The sequence below is a fragment of the Chaetodon trifascialis genome, chromosome 13, assembly GCF_039877785.1.
Source record: "Chaetodon trifascialis isolate fChaTrf1 chromosome 13, fChaTrf1.hap1, whole genome shotgun sequence".
Taxonomy (NCBI): domain Eukaryota; kingdom Metazoa; phylum Chordata; class Actinopteri; order Chaetodontiformes; family Chaetodontidae; genus Chaetodon; species Chaetodon trifascialis.
In genome coordinates this window covers 1,176,927-1,191,826 of record NC_092068.1, presented here as the reverse complement: position 1 = coordinate 1,191,826, position 14,900 = coordinate 1,176,927, and the positions used below count along the sequence as shown (strand labels likewise).

Genomic DNA, 14,900 nt, shown 5'->3' with positions numbered 1-14,900 from the left:
AGGGACAAGTGTATTCAGCTTCCTATAGCTCCCATGCTCGTGGAGTTTTAATTTTGATTCATAAAATGATTCCCTTCCACGTATTTAACTCAATTACTGATCCCAAAGGTAGATATATTATTCTTCAGGTTGGTTTGGTGAATGAAAAAATTAATTTAGTGAATATTTATGGGCCTAATGAGGATGACCCTGCATTTTTTGACAACCTATTTCTCACCTTGTCATCGCTAGCATTGAACTTTATCATAGGGGGAGATTTTAATGTCACCTTGGACCCGTTACAAGATAAGTCCACGGGCTGTGATACGTCCCATACTAGGGCAAGAAAAGTCATATTGAATTTTCTGAAGGATTTAAATCTATTAGACATATGGCGTGAGCATAACCATAACAACCATAACAATTTAGAATACTCTTGTCACTCTTGTCACAAAACGTATTCACGAATAGATTATTTCTTAATCTCAGCACAGATTAGATATAAAATAGAAGACTGCAAGTGTGATAGTATATTAATATCAGATCATGCTCCAATATCTTTCTCTTACTCAGATTCTAAACTGGTCAAAAGCTCTCCAAGATGCCGTTTTCATACTAAGTGGTTACAGGATGATGCTTTTATTAAATTCATTGGGAATCAAATAGACATGTTTTTTGACTTTAATACAACACAAACCTCGGCCTCTACAAAATGGGAGGCTTTCAAGGCCTTTTTAAGAGGACAAATTATATGTTTTACCTCTCCTAAACTGAAACATATCCATCAAAAAATGGAACAGCTAGAAATTAAAATTAAATTGCTTGAGAGAGATGAGTTCTTAGCTGGTTCAGCTGACCCAAATCCGGAACTATTATTTCTCAAAGCAGAATACAACAAATTGTCCACAGAGAGAGTTGTAAACAGCTTATTGAGACTGAAACAGTCATTTTATGACCAGGGAGAGAAACCAGGTAAGCTTCTGGCCTGGCAAATTAAACAGCTCCAATCAGAAAGAGCGATAAATGCAGTTGAAAATATGAGTGGCGAAGTGACAGTGGACCCTAAAGAGATAAATGACATCTTTAGAGATATTTACGAATCCTTATACTCGTCAGAATACCCATCTAATTCTAATGCACAAACCTCCTTTTTAGATAATTTGAAATTCCCGCTTATCTCAAGAGAGGCAAAAACTAATTTAGATTCTGATTTTACTGCAAATGAAATTGTTGAAGCAATTGATGCTATGAATCCAGGTAAAGCAGCCGGTCCCGATGGCTTACCAATAGATATTTATAAAAAATTTAAAAACAAACTTGTAATTCCTATTATGGAAATGTTTTGTGAATCCTACCATAATGGTTCGCTTCCTCCCTCACTGAGAGGAGCCATGATCACTTTACTCTTAAAACCAAATAAACCGGCCCATAAATGTCAGTCTTACTGTCCAATCTCTCTTTTAAATTCTGACATTAAAATTTTATGTAAGGTATTAGCACTTAGGTTAGAATCTGTACTCCCAGATATTATAGAGGTTGATCAGAATGGATTTATTAAAGGGAGACAAGGTTTTCATAATGTACGGAGGGTGTTAAATGTACTACATGAAAAGAGGGATGCACTTGACACAGCTTTAATCTCAGTCGATGCGGAAAAGGCATTCGATAGAATTGAATGGCCTTTCCTATTTGCAGCTCTGGACCGGTTTGGTTTTGGTTCCACTTTTTGTAAATGGGTAAAATTACTGTACATATGCCCCACTGCTGAAATCCTTACTAATAATGTCATTTCTAGACCATTTAATATCAATCGAGGGGTCCGGCAAGGATGTCCCTTGTCACCCCTCTTATTCACAATAGCCATAGAGCCCGTTGCCATGGCAATTAGAGCTCACAATAATATTTCTGGGATTAAGTTAGGACAGATGGATCATCGCATAGCGCTATTTGCTGATGATGTAATTTTATTCCTTACTGACTTATCATACTCAAGGTAGGTCGGAGCGACCCATCTCAAATAAAGTCACCTCAAAGCTGGAAAAAGAGGATGAGGCGGTGCGCTGCTTACATTTAAAGTCGTTTTTGTAAACCGTCGCCGTTCCTCCTCCACAACCCGACGTCCACGGGGAGTTAAAGCAGGAACAGCCGGCAGGTAGAAGTTCCACCAGAGCACTGCACTCACCGGCACCAATCCAAGTCTCTGCCACACAGAGGAAGTCCAGGCCACGGGAGCTGAAGAAATCCCTCATGATGAAGGTTTTGTTCGCCAAGGATCTAGCGTTCACCAAGCCAATTATATAAAGATAATAAATTGATTTGCATTTGATCATTTTAAATAATTAGTTGATCCCCTACCAACCAGCAAGAATTCTGACCCCCACAGACCAGTTAGAGCCGTCACTTTAAGAAGAAGAAGAATCAGAGGGACAATCCCCTTTATTTGTCACACAATTTTTCATGCGCAATTGGTGAAACATGTCCTCCGCATTTATCCCATCCTGGCCGTCCTTCCTCTGGGGCAGACCAGGATGCCATCCGACCGGCGCCCAGGTACCCAGTTCCTGTTCGTCACCATTGGTCAGGGGGTGATCTTCTTGCATGTTTTTAGTGGGGTTTTTTAAGGAGGACACCCCAGGTAAACACGGGGAGAACATGCAAACTCCATACAGAAAGGCCCCTTTCCTCGAGCAGCAGGCACCGGAGGCATGGTGGAGGACACGCTCCCACAGCGAGATTCGAACCCGGGACCTTCTAGCTGTAAGGCGACAGTGTTACCACCAACCCTCTGTGCCACCATGAGAGAGAAAGTTCTCTGAATCTCAACTCATTATAAGTATAAAATACACCTGTCATAGAATCAATCTCTTCCATTCAAACCTCTCCACCACCATGGGCAAGACCGAAGAGCTGTCAAAGGATATCAGGGACAAGACTGTAGACCTGCACAAGGCTGGAATGGGCTACAAGACCATCAGCAAGAAGCTTGGTGAGAAAGAGACCAATGTTGGTGTGATTATTAGAAAATGGAAGAAATACAAAATAACCATTAATCGCCCTCGCTCTGGAGCTCCATGCAAGATCTCGCCTTGTGGGGTAAGGATGATCATGAGAGAGGTGAGGGATCAGCTCAAAACTACACTGGAGGAGCTTGTAAATGATCTCAAGGCAGCTGGGACCACAGTTGCAACAATTCTCCCTACTTGTGAGAAAACCTAAGGGGAAATGCTACTACGCTTTACTCTAGGTCATGGACAGATTGGATGTGTGTAATGATAGGTCACCCCCAGAGACTAGTCAAACAATGAGATGATTCCCCTCCTCAGAAGTCCAAGACCAAAAGAAAAGAACAAAAATTACACTGAGAGAGGTGGGTGTGTGGCGAGTGCTGTAGCTCCGTTCTGTAAAACAACTGCGCTATCTCACCAGATACGTCGCGTTGGAAATCCAATCCCACTTGTGATGCTGCAGAGGCCCCTTCAGACCCCGAAAAACCAATCAACCCCTCGGTTTTGAATCCACCAGCCAAGGAAAGTAGGTTGATTGTTTTTTCACGTTGCTGACCTCCGAACGCTCTCTTCTTCTTCTCTCTCTCCTCCTCTTCCACCTGTCACTTAACACTTTTGAAGCACTCATAAAATAAAATAATTAATAACAAAGAGTTTTTTTCATAGTCCATCTGTTCGTGTTGCATCAATGTGGCCACAGCCAACATTCATTACTTTGCTTAAAAAAAAAATAAAGGTAAAGAGAGATGACAGAGAGAAAAAAAGTCACTTCCTCTCCATCTCAAAATAACTTCAGCAAGGTGGACCTAGGCAACCATTACATAGTCACCGAAAAATCCATTGGTAACACAATTCGCCCTAATGGATTGAGATCCTGCAGTGCCCGCAAGGTCCCACTGCTCAAGAAGCCAGCTGTCGGTGTCTGAAGTGTAGAGGGTGAAGATGAAAGGACAGAGCACTGTGCCCTGCGGAGCCCATACTGCAAACTACCACATCAAACACGGAGTCACAAAGCCTCACATACTGTTGGTGGTAGTTGATGGTCCATGCAGCAAGGTGGCAGTCTACTCCCTCTCATTCAAGCTTCTTCTGAGCAGTGATGGATGGATTGTGTTGAAAGCACCAGAGAAGGTGAGAAAACATGACCCTCACCATGCTCCCAGTATTCTCCAGGTAAGAAAAGGATCTGTGAAGCAGGTAGATGGTGGTGGTCGTGGTTCCCATTTGCCTGTGGTATCCCAAGGTATTTGTAGCGGTCTTTAACATCTGCAATGCTGCCTTGTGGTAGTTCAACGCCTTTGGTTCTGAACATCTTCCCTCTCTTTGATACCATCCACTCACATCTATCTCGTCCGAATGACATCCTGATGTTGTTGCTGTAGATCCTGGAGATGTGGATCAGGGAGTCAATGTCTTGCTCATTCCTGGCACACAGTTTGATGCCATCCATGTAGAGGAGATGGCTGATCCAGAACAGCAGTGGTAATAGTGTATAGCCTTAGTATATGCCGCACATGGTCACTTGTGCAGTTGGCTTTGAGTTGGTCTCCAGAGTTGTTTTCCACAGCCATATTGAGTACTTGATGAAGGCTCTGAGTGTCCTGTTGATGTTGTACAATTCCAAGCATTCCAGGATCCACTGACTTGTAGGCTGTCTTGTAGTCAATCCAGGAGGTGGACAGGTTGGTTTGTCTAGTCTTGCAGTCTTGGGTGACTGCTGTATCGACCAGTAGTTCGTGCTAGGCTCCCCTGGTATTGCTATCAATTCCTTTCTGGACCCCGCTCATTGACTCGTTTGCCTATTCATCTTAGCTGCTATGATGCCTAACAGGAGCTTCCATGTTGTACAGAGGCAGTTTAATGGTAGGTAGTTGGATTGGATCGCATCCTTCTGGGGGTCCTTCATGATCAGGAGAGTCTGCCTTTGGGTGAGTTCCATCAATGAGTAGTTGGTTCATCTCAGGGTTCATGGACTGCAGTTAGCTTCTTTGGCCAGTAGGTGTGGATCATATCCAGGCCCCGTGCTGTCCAGCTCTTCAGACCTGTCACTCTTTCTTGGATCCATTAACCACTGAGCATTGGTGGTATGTGATGCCTCTTTTTCCAATATGCTCTTCCTGTACCTTTCAGTCTCAGTTCTGGGTGGAACTACTCTCGTGGTATTACTCTGCCACAGAGTACACTTTGGATGGTTCAGTGGGGAACATCCTATTTATTCTCCTGGCTTTTGCTTCTCTAGTGTATCTCTGCAGGTGAGTAGCCAAACCTGTGAGTCTTTGCTTGGCGGCTTTAAGTGCCTCTGGTAAGGACAGTTGGTGGTACTTTCTGGGAGTCCCTTTCTTCCTCACACTTTTCTGGAGCTCTGAGAAATGATGATCTTCTCTCTGTGTTGCTTTGATCTTGGCCTCCAGCCTCCTTCTCCATGGAGAGTATTGCTCCTTGTGGCTGTTCACACTGTTCATCTTATAGCCGTGCATCTCTATAATCACTGTTGCTGTGGTGTACATCAGCCGATTGGTCTAGGGATAGTTCGTAGTGCTGCATTTACATTTTCAAGACTTTCAGACGGTAGTTTATCACTCAGTTGCGGCAGTTGGGTCCGAGGGTGCTGGGTGGTTTGCTTTGCCATGATCTTCAATCTCAGGTCAGTTGCCCTTGTGTTACGGGTGTTGGCTGCTGGGGCTTGGTACCCAATCTCAGAGTGTGGAGAGGATGATTGCACCTCCCTTCTGACCTGTCGACCTAGCTCTCCCTTACCGTAGCATTGTTGTTGTAGCTCATTAATCTCTAGTTGTGATAGCAACTGCCATTTGCAGATATCAAAAATTAAGGGAACACTTAAGTTAGAAATCGGACCATGATGAATGAATTATTCAGATTGAAAGCCTTAACTGATGTACATTGTATAATTTGTTGAGAACAAAATTGTGTAACAACGGTCAAGGGAAACCCAAGTAACCAACCCATTGAGGAAAGGATTCAAAATGACACTGAAAAATCAAAGAAAAAAATTTAAATCACAGGCTGGTGTTCTTGGGGATCTCCTCCCAGACATGGATCAGGGCATCGGTGAGCTCCTGGACAGTCTGTGATGGTACTTGGTTGCATCGGATGCACAGATACATATTTTTTTTGTCATTTTTTTGAGCAGTGTATATATATACAACGATCAAGCAAAACATTATCACCACCTGCCTAATATTGTGTTGGCCCCCATTTTGCTGCCAAAACAGCCCTGTCCCGCTGAGGCATGGACTCCACTAGACCCCTGAAGGTGTGCTGTGGTATCTGGCACCAAGATGTTAGCAGCAGATCCTTTAAGTCCTGTAAGTTGCAAGGTGGGGCCTCCATGGACATGTTTGTCCAGCACATCCCACAGATGCTCAATTTGATTGAGATCGAATTTGGAGGCCAAGTCAACACTGTAAACTTGTTGTTGTGCTCCTCAAACCATTCCTGAACCATTCCTGCTTTGTGGCACGGCGCATTATCCTGCCACAGGCAGGGGAATACCGTTTCCATGAAAGGATGTACAAGGTCTGCAACAATGCTTAGGTAGGTGGTACGTGTCAAAGTAACACCCATATGGATGGCAGTCCCCAAAGTTTCCTAGCAGAACATTGCCCAAAGCATCACACTGCCTCTGCTGGCTTGCCTGCTTCCCATAGTGTATCCTGGTGCCATGTGTTACCCAGGTAAGTAACGCACATGCACCCAGCCATCCACATGATGTAAAAGAAAATTCGATTCATCAGACCAGGCCACCTTTTTCCATTGCTTAAATAACAAGCCACAACCCAAATTGAGGAATAAAGATGGCACTCCGCTGCATTTGCCCAGGCAAAAGGTCCACAACCCACTGAAAACGGGTCTGGAAACTGGAAAACCAGCATGGGCACCCGACTGTCAGAACCAGCATTAACTTTTTTTTGGCAATCTGAGCAACAGTTCATCAAAGGGCCAGCCTTTGCTCAACATGTGCATCAATGAGCCTTGGCCACCCATGACCCTGTCGCTGGTCCACCACGGTTCCTTCCTTGGACCACTTCTGACAGATACTGACCACAGACCAGGAACACCCCCATAAGAGCTGCAGTTTTAGAGATGCTCTGACCCAATCAACTAGCCATCACAATTTGGCCCTTGTCAGACTTGGTCAAATCCTTACGCTTGCCCATTTTCCTGCTTCTTACACATCAACTTTGAGGACAAAATGTTCACTTGCTGCCTAATAAATGCCTATATATGTGTGTGTGTGTGTATATATGTATATATATATTAGTACTGTCAATCGATTAAAATATTTAATCGCGATTAATCTCATGAATGTCATAGTTAACTTGTGATTAATCGCAAGTTTTTATCTATTACAAATGTCCCATTAATTATCATTTTAATATGCTTACCAACATGAAGTGGATAGGCTTGCTTCGTGCAAATGTTTTTTATTGAAAACAACAACGTGTAGTGTTATATTTCACACTAACATTCTCACTTTGAGCAGTCATGCACATTTGAAGCAAAATCTCACACAATTTAACACTGTCAATAAACAGATGACAAAAAAAATTAACACTTGGTTACAGAAAAGCTCCTTCAACAACCCTTTCTAAGGGATCAACACAGGGTGATCCAAAATAAAGTTACAAAGTGCACATCATTGTAAACTAGGACTCAGCCTATAGTGCAGTTAAACCATGGCTTAAACTTTCCTTTCTTAAGTTTCCTTTGAACAAAATAGCATCTATATGCCCCTGTCGAAAGCCATTCATTGTCACCTGGTTTTGACAAGGGGGCGGCAGAGAATTCGCATTCGCTGTGTGTTTGGCCATCAAGTGGTATTTCAGACTGGATGTGCTAGCTCAGTTCACACCGACAACACACACAGATAACTTTGGTCTTGTCAGTCGACCCATCTGGCAACTTTTTGAAACTAAACTTTCCATTCAGAATCTTGTTTGCATCCATTTCGGCATTTTGCGCTTGACATCCACACAAACCAGTAGCCTACTCTTTGACAGCTAGCAAGCAGGCAAGACCAAACACGTGCGTGGGGCATGCCTATTGTTTTGTTTCTGGTTTACAACCAGATCCTGTAGTTTTTCTAACGTTATTAGCAGTGGCCACGTCTTACAAAAAAACTACAAGTTCACTAGGTCACAAAGAACGTTAATATCGTGATAAAAAAAATGACACCGTTAAAATTGATTTGCGTTAATGCGTTTATAATGCGATATTTTTGACAGCACTAATATGTTATATAGTCATTGACAGAAATCTTGTCGCATAAGGACATAGTAACTTAAAATGGCATATAACTTTATTTCAAATCAATTGTTACAATAAATGGTTTATTTTATTGTCAAAGGCTTTCACAATAATAAATGGGTGCAAAATTAAACCGTCAAAAAGTTTCTTGATGTTCACAGCTTGGTAAAGCCCATAACATGTTTTTGCAAGGACAAAAGTCTTGTTGTGTCTTTAAATGAGTCAACCAATCAAAGACTTGAGCTTCACCTGTGACAAATCCTGGAATTACTGCATTGCCAGGTGTGTATAAAAAGAATCCCAGCACACCAGACCTTCATGTGAAGTGCAACCTGACCTCTGACAACATGCCAAAGATTCAACCACAGACCAAAGTGCTGACCGTCAAGAGCCTGAAGACCAAGTCTGCTGCTTAGATGGCAGACATCTTCAATGTATCCAAATGTCAAGTGGAGAGGATAAGAAAAAGATATGAAGAAACTGGTGACTTTAATGACAAGCCCACGTCAGATAGACAACTGTTTGAGAGGAGAGTTTGTTGCTTTGACAGTCCAGGGCCAGCCCTTTTTCAACTGCAGCAGAGCTACATGAGAACTGGTCACCAGAAACCCCTGTATCTACAAGAACGGTTTGTCGAATATCTGATAAATCATCCATTGAACTGCTTCCCAATCGCTGCAAACACTGCAGAAGACCTGTTGGAACCCGCATGGACCCAAGATTCACCCAGAAAACAGTCAAATTTGGTAGAAGAAAAATCATGGTTTGGGGTTACATCCAGCATGGAGGTGTGCAAGAGATTGGCAGAGTGGATGGCAACATCAACAGCCAGAGGTATCAAGAAATCCTTGCTGCCCATTACATTTCAAACCACAAAAGTGGGTTAATTCTTCAGCAGGATGGCACTCCTTCTCATACTTCAGCCTCCACATCAAAATTCCAGAAAGCGAAGAAGGTCAAGATGCTCCAGGACTGGCCAGCCAAATACCAGACATGAACATTATTGAGCCTGTCTGGGGTAAGATGTAGGAGGAGGCTTGGAAGATGAAACCAAACAATCTTGATGAACTCTGGGAGTCCTGCAAGACTGCTTTCTTTGCCATTCCAGATGACTTCATCAATAAGTTATTTGAGTCATTGCCAACATGTATGGATGCAGTCCCCCAAGCTCATGGGAGTCATACACGATACTAATTATTTTTTCCCAAGGCACCATGGCTTTATGTTCTGATGTTATTGTAGCATATTTGTGTATTCAAAATGAAGTATACTAAGTATCGCACATTATTTTTTTGTATGCGACAAGACTTTGGTACAAGCAAAAATCTGACCTTTCTGTTCAAATTAAATGATAAAACGACAAGACTTTTGTCAGGGATATATATATACACACACACACACACACAAGCGCACACGCGCACACACACACACACACACACACACACACACACACACACACACACACACACACACACAGAGGGGAGAGAGGACAAGCCTCTATCAGTGTTGCTACACCAGCAGTGTTGATTAGACATGTTTCAACTAAAAACATCAAATGCAAATTCTTTTCAGCTATCAGATCATTTACCAAAAAATGATTTGGTAGTCAATGATTGGACATTAAAAAGAGCAAATTTCAGCATTGGGGATTCTGTGATAGAAGAGGGCACAGGCTGTGTCTGAACACAAATTTAAGATTACTGAGGTACCAGATGGTCTGTGATTGCTACAATGTGTTTGAGAATACCAATATGTCTAAGGAAGCAACATGGGGTCAGTCTTATTTCTGAAACACACACCTGTGGCAAAAAGCCAGCAAAAAAACATCCAGCTACCTGAAATTACATAATGAGTCATTTTACTTTTCTACATCTCACCTTAGTAATGGTGAGCAGGATGGCATGGCGGTCCGCTGGAGGTGGCAGACCCACATACAAGGTTTTATCTAGACGACCTGGCCTGAGTATGGCAGGGTCAATGATATCTATCAAGAGACAAGACAGTGACATTTAGTATTTATAAAAGCAACATATAATGATTTTAATTTTAAAATCCTTGTTAGCGGTTGAAAAATAGTGGTGGAAGAAGTATTCAGATCCTATACTTCATTAAAAGCACCAATAAACCGATGTAAACATACTTCCTTCCAAATAAAACACCTATACTATAAATTCTACTTGGGTAAAAGTACAGATGTACTTGCAGGAAAATGTACTCAAAGTGTCAAATGTAAAATTACTCCACAGAAAAATGTCCCCTGTGACTGATTATGTATGACATAAAATATTTAATACTAATGCATCAGTGTGTAAGGAGCAATTGTCTGTCGGTTTTAGTTTGAACCACTTACTTACATATTATACTTTATACAGAGGGACAAACTACACATGTCTATTTGGATGAGATCACAAGCCAAAAATATTGTATTTTATAAGCTTTATTAAAATGCAGATCGATGTTGTGAAGTAAAAAGTACAACATTTCCCTCTGAAATGTAGTGGATAAAAGTATAAAATCACATAAAACGTAAATGCTCAAAGTGCAAGTTCATAAAAATTTGAATAAACTTAGTTTCTTTTTACCACTGATGAAAATTGGCCTAAAAATACAATTCTTCCAGCTGTTCTGCCATTGCAACCATCTCAGCTTGGTTCAGGTCTGACTGACGCTAGATATGTACCTGGTCTATTGGTTGCAGCCATGATGAAGACCTGCCGTCGAGTTTCTAGGCCGTCCATCTCTGTGAGCAGCTGGTTGACCACCCGTACACTAGCACCTGACTAAACACACACAAACACACTTTTATATAGGGTTAGAGTCACCAGACCATTATAAAAACAAGCAGTATGAACAGTAATTATCATGTGTAGAAATCAATGATTCAGAAATGTGACCTAAAAATATATATATATATATATATATATTTTTTACACTTAGGAGATATTCAAACCTTTATTCAATTTAAAAGTCTTCTAGTTTGACATGACAACAGTCTTGCATCTGCAGATTTGGTATTTGTTGAAATTATAATTTTTTTTTTTTTTTTTTGGGTCCCATTTTTTACAATAACTTATGGACATTTTTGCAGTTTTGTCCATATTGTAGGACCAAAAGAATATTTCACACTGATAGAGATGTTTATTTAATGAACATCGTGTTTTGGGGAATTCTGAAAATTGACTACATTTTTTTTTTTTTAATAGAAAACTTTCTCTTAAATAGGAATCCAAAACTAAAGAATCCAGTTAAAGTTTAGTCAATGATTTATAGACCTCCAAAAAATGCACACTAATATACTTTAGATAAATATGTGATGTTGTGTTGAAAGGCTCCTCAAAAAAAAGTTAATGGAAAAAGAGATACGCACTGAGGGGCTGAGGATGACATTTGATGGTTTTAGTTGAAGTGTTACATGACCAACACCTAGAAAAATACATATCCCACATTTTAAAAGAGCTATTATTTTACATTTGTAATTTATTATTCTGGAGACACTGGCTGCACATGACTCACGAAACAACTGAATGCATTGTTTTTCCAAACACCAACAATGTCATGTTGTTTGGAGATAGCAACTTCCTATTTCCCAAGATAGATGTGCATCAACTCTCCGGAGAAGTAGGAATTTTTTCTCAAGTGCTAACCAGAGACTGTACCCTAACTGCTTCTGTTGTTTCTATAATGCATCTAGTGTGTGGTACTGGTGTCAACAGACAGGAATATCCACAGTGCAGCTGGCGTGTTGTATTGTAGAATCTGATGTCTTGAACATGATACTCATGGATTCCTTTTTAAGTCAAGTAGTGCATCCCTCTCACCTCATGTCCTGAGCGGCGAGGACACAGAGCATCAATCTCATCAAAGAAGATGACACAAGGAGCCGAGTTGCGTCCTCTCTGGAAAACCTGCCTGACCGCCCGCTCACTTTCTCCCACATACTGTACAGACAAACACACAGATTCGCTTAGTCCAACCAGCTGATTGTAACATCAACCCCCTCTGACTCATGCTGTGGTAAGATCTCTAAAACAGTCATAAAAAGGAAAACTCAAGAAAAAGGGAGCAGAGTCTGAACAAATCATCAAGATATACAGAAACAACAGCTACAGCACTTGGACGTGATGCTAGCAGAACAAACTGAGGCAGAGATTATAGGCTAATAAGCAATTTTCTGCTCGATGTACTTATCCAACTCCACAACAATGCAATTCTGCACAAGCAGCATCCACTACATCAACATGCTCCTGCAGCTCAGTGACTTACCATGTTGAGTAGCTCTGGACCTTTGACAGAGATAAAGTTGAGGCCTGACTCATTGGCCACTGCCTGTCAGGAGATGACAAAGTAATGCACAGTGAAACACAGTGAAATAATGACCAGCTTCACTCTCTTTGACTCTTTGTAGAGACAGACATAAATAGTCTTGACATAACCTGGAGTAGAAAAATCTGGCCCTATCCTTTTCACCTTGTTGTGTGTAGTGTGGCGCTGTGAGAGATGGCTGCCTCTCCAGTAGCTCTTCAGTTTTACCTCTACCTCTTTTTAAATTCTTTCTCCCACTTTTTTCTACTTTCTGCCCCTATTGCAGAGAGTTTGTGTGCCTTTTTTTTTACGTATCCTGTGGATATTTTTAACTTTTTAATGCACCAGGAGCCAGAGAGGAGCTGCTGGCACTGAGAACAATGGCAGGAGCCCGGATATGACACCCCATGACCCAGGGACTGCAAAGCCGGGGCAAGGCTAAAGGCTAGACTCGCGGAAAACCGGAGCCGCTTTAAACCATTGATTCCCTCCGTAATCATGGGGAACGGGAACTCACTGCAGAACAAAATCGACGAGCTGTATGCACTGAAAACCAGCAGATTTACCAGGAGAGCAGCTTACTTATTTTTACGGAGACATGGCTAAAGCACCTCCTACCGGATGCTAATGTGGACCTGCTGGGATTCACTGCGGTGGGGGCTGACAGAGACACGAAAGCATGCGGGAAAAGCAAAGGTGGGGGGCTCATCATCTATGTAAACAACTGCTGGTGTAACCCAGGACATATCTCTGTAAAGACGGCCTTGTATTGTCAGAACCTCAAGGTGCTAGCCGTTAGTCTGCGGCCATATTACCTGCCAAAGGAGTTCAGTCACATGATCACCATCTGTGTTTACATTCCTCTGAGAGCGGAGGCTGCCATTGCATGTGAGAAGATTCACTCCGTCACAGCAAAGCTACAGACACAGAACTCTGAGGCGCTTGTGATTATTTCTGGGGACTTTAATCATGCAACTTTGGACTCTACTTTGGCTGTTTTCACCAAGTTGTGGACTGTCCAACAAGGAACAACAGGACAATGTTGTATGCTAATGTGAGGGATGCATACAGAGCCAGCCCCCTCCCCCCTCTAGGGAAGTATGACCACAACCTGGTCCACCTACAGCCACAGTACACCCCCCGGTCAAAAGGCGGCCTGCAACAACTCGCTCCATCAGGAGGTGGTCCCCTGAGATGGAAGGTGCCCTGAGAGACTGCAACCACACCTAGGTCTGGGACGTGCTGATCAGCCCACACAACAAGGACAAAGAGGGGATGACGCACTGTCTGACAGATTACCATAACTTCTGTATAGATGTGGTCTCCCCTGCAAAGAGTGTCCGCTACTACCCTAATAACAAACCATGGGTGACGTGGGAAGTCAAAGCTGTCCTTGACAGGAAGAAGGCTGCCTTCATCAGCAGAGACAAGGAGGCCATGAAGGCAGCACAGCAAGAGGTGAAACACTGTGTGAGGGAAGCTAAAGACAACTACAGGAGAAAGGTGGAGCCAGTTCAACCAGTCCATGGCCGCCCCACTGTCAGCCTCAGTGCAGCCACCCCTCCTCCTTCCCTCAACACACCTCCTTCCAGACACCACGGCAACCTCCTCCTCCCCCACATCACTCAAACAAAATCTCCTCCTTACATCACTGTGGACCAGGTCAGAGGACAGCTGAGGAAGCTCCACGCCAAAAAAGCAGCAGGTCCAGACAAGGTGTGCGCAAGGCTACTAAAGACCTGCGCTACTGGACTTGGAAAACCACTACAAGGCATCTTCAACCTTAGCCTGCAGCCAGTTTCTAAGAAGAACCGTCCCAGTGAGCTGAATGACTTCCGACCAGTGGCACTCACCTCACACCTGATGAAAACGTTAGAGCGGCTCTTCCTCAGCCTCATCAGACCCCAGGTACAACACGCCCAGGACAGCCTGCAGTTTGCATACCAGACAAGTGTTGGTGTGGAGGATACCATCCTCTACCTGCTACATCGAGCCCACTCTCACCTGGATAAGGTAAGTGGCACTGTGAGGATTCTCTTCCTGGACTTCTCAAGTGCCTTTAACACTATCCAGCCCCTTATGCTTCGGGACAAACTAAGCACGATGGGAGTGGACCCCAACATGGTTGCCTGGATTTTAAGCTACCTCACCAACAGGCCACAGTACATCAGGCTGAAGGACATCACATCTGACACTGTGATCAGCAGCAATGGAGCCCCCAGGGCACGGTGCTTGCTCCTCTTCTCTTCACCCTGCACACATCAGACTTCTGCTACAACTCTGAGCTGTGTCTCATTCAGAAGTTCGCCGATGACACAGCCATCGTGGGATGCATCAGGGACGACA

The 14,900-nt window shown here is 43.0% G+C and overlaps 1 protein-coding gene across 3 annotated transcripts in view; it reads right to left on the bottom strand.

Moving 5' to 3' along the window:
- Window positions 1-14,900, bottom strand: part of nvl (nuclear VCP like) — a 63,619-nt gene that overhangs the window by 5,692 nt on the left and 43,027 nt on the right. For all 3 annotated transcript variants that reach the window (XM_070977479.1, XM_070977478.1, XM_070977480.1), the window contains exons 17-20: window positions 12,516-12,578; window positions 12,071-12,190; window positions 10,933-11,032; window positions 10,130-10,236 (exon numbers count right to left, since the gene is read on the bottom strand). In XM_070977479.1, coding sequence (XP_070833580.1) covers window positions 10,130-10,236; window positions 10,933-11,032; window positions 12,071-12,190; window positions 12,516-12,578 — 390 coding nt within the window. The remainder of the gene's footprint in view (window positions 1-10,129; window positions 10,237-10,932; window positions 11,033-12,070; window positions 12,191-12,515; window positions 12,579-14,900) is intronic.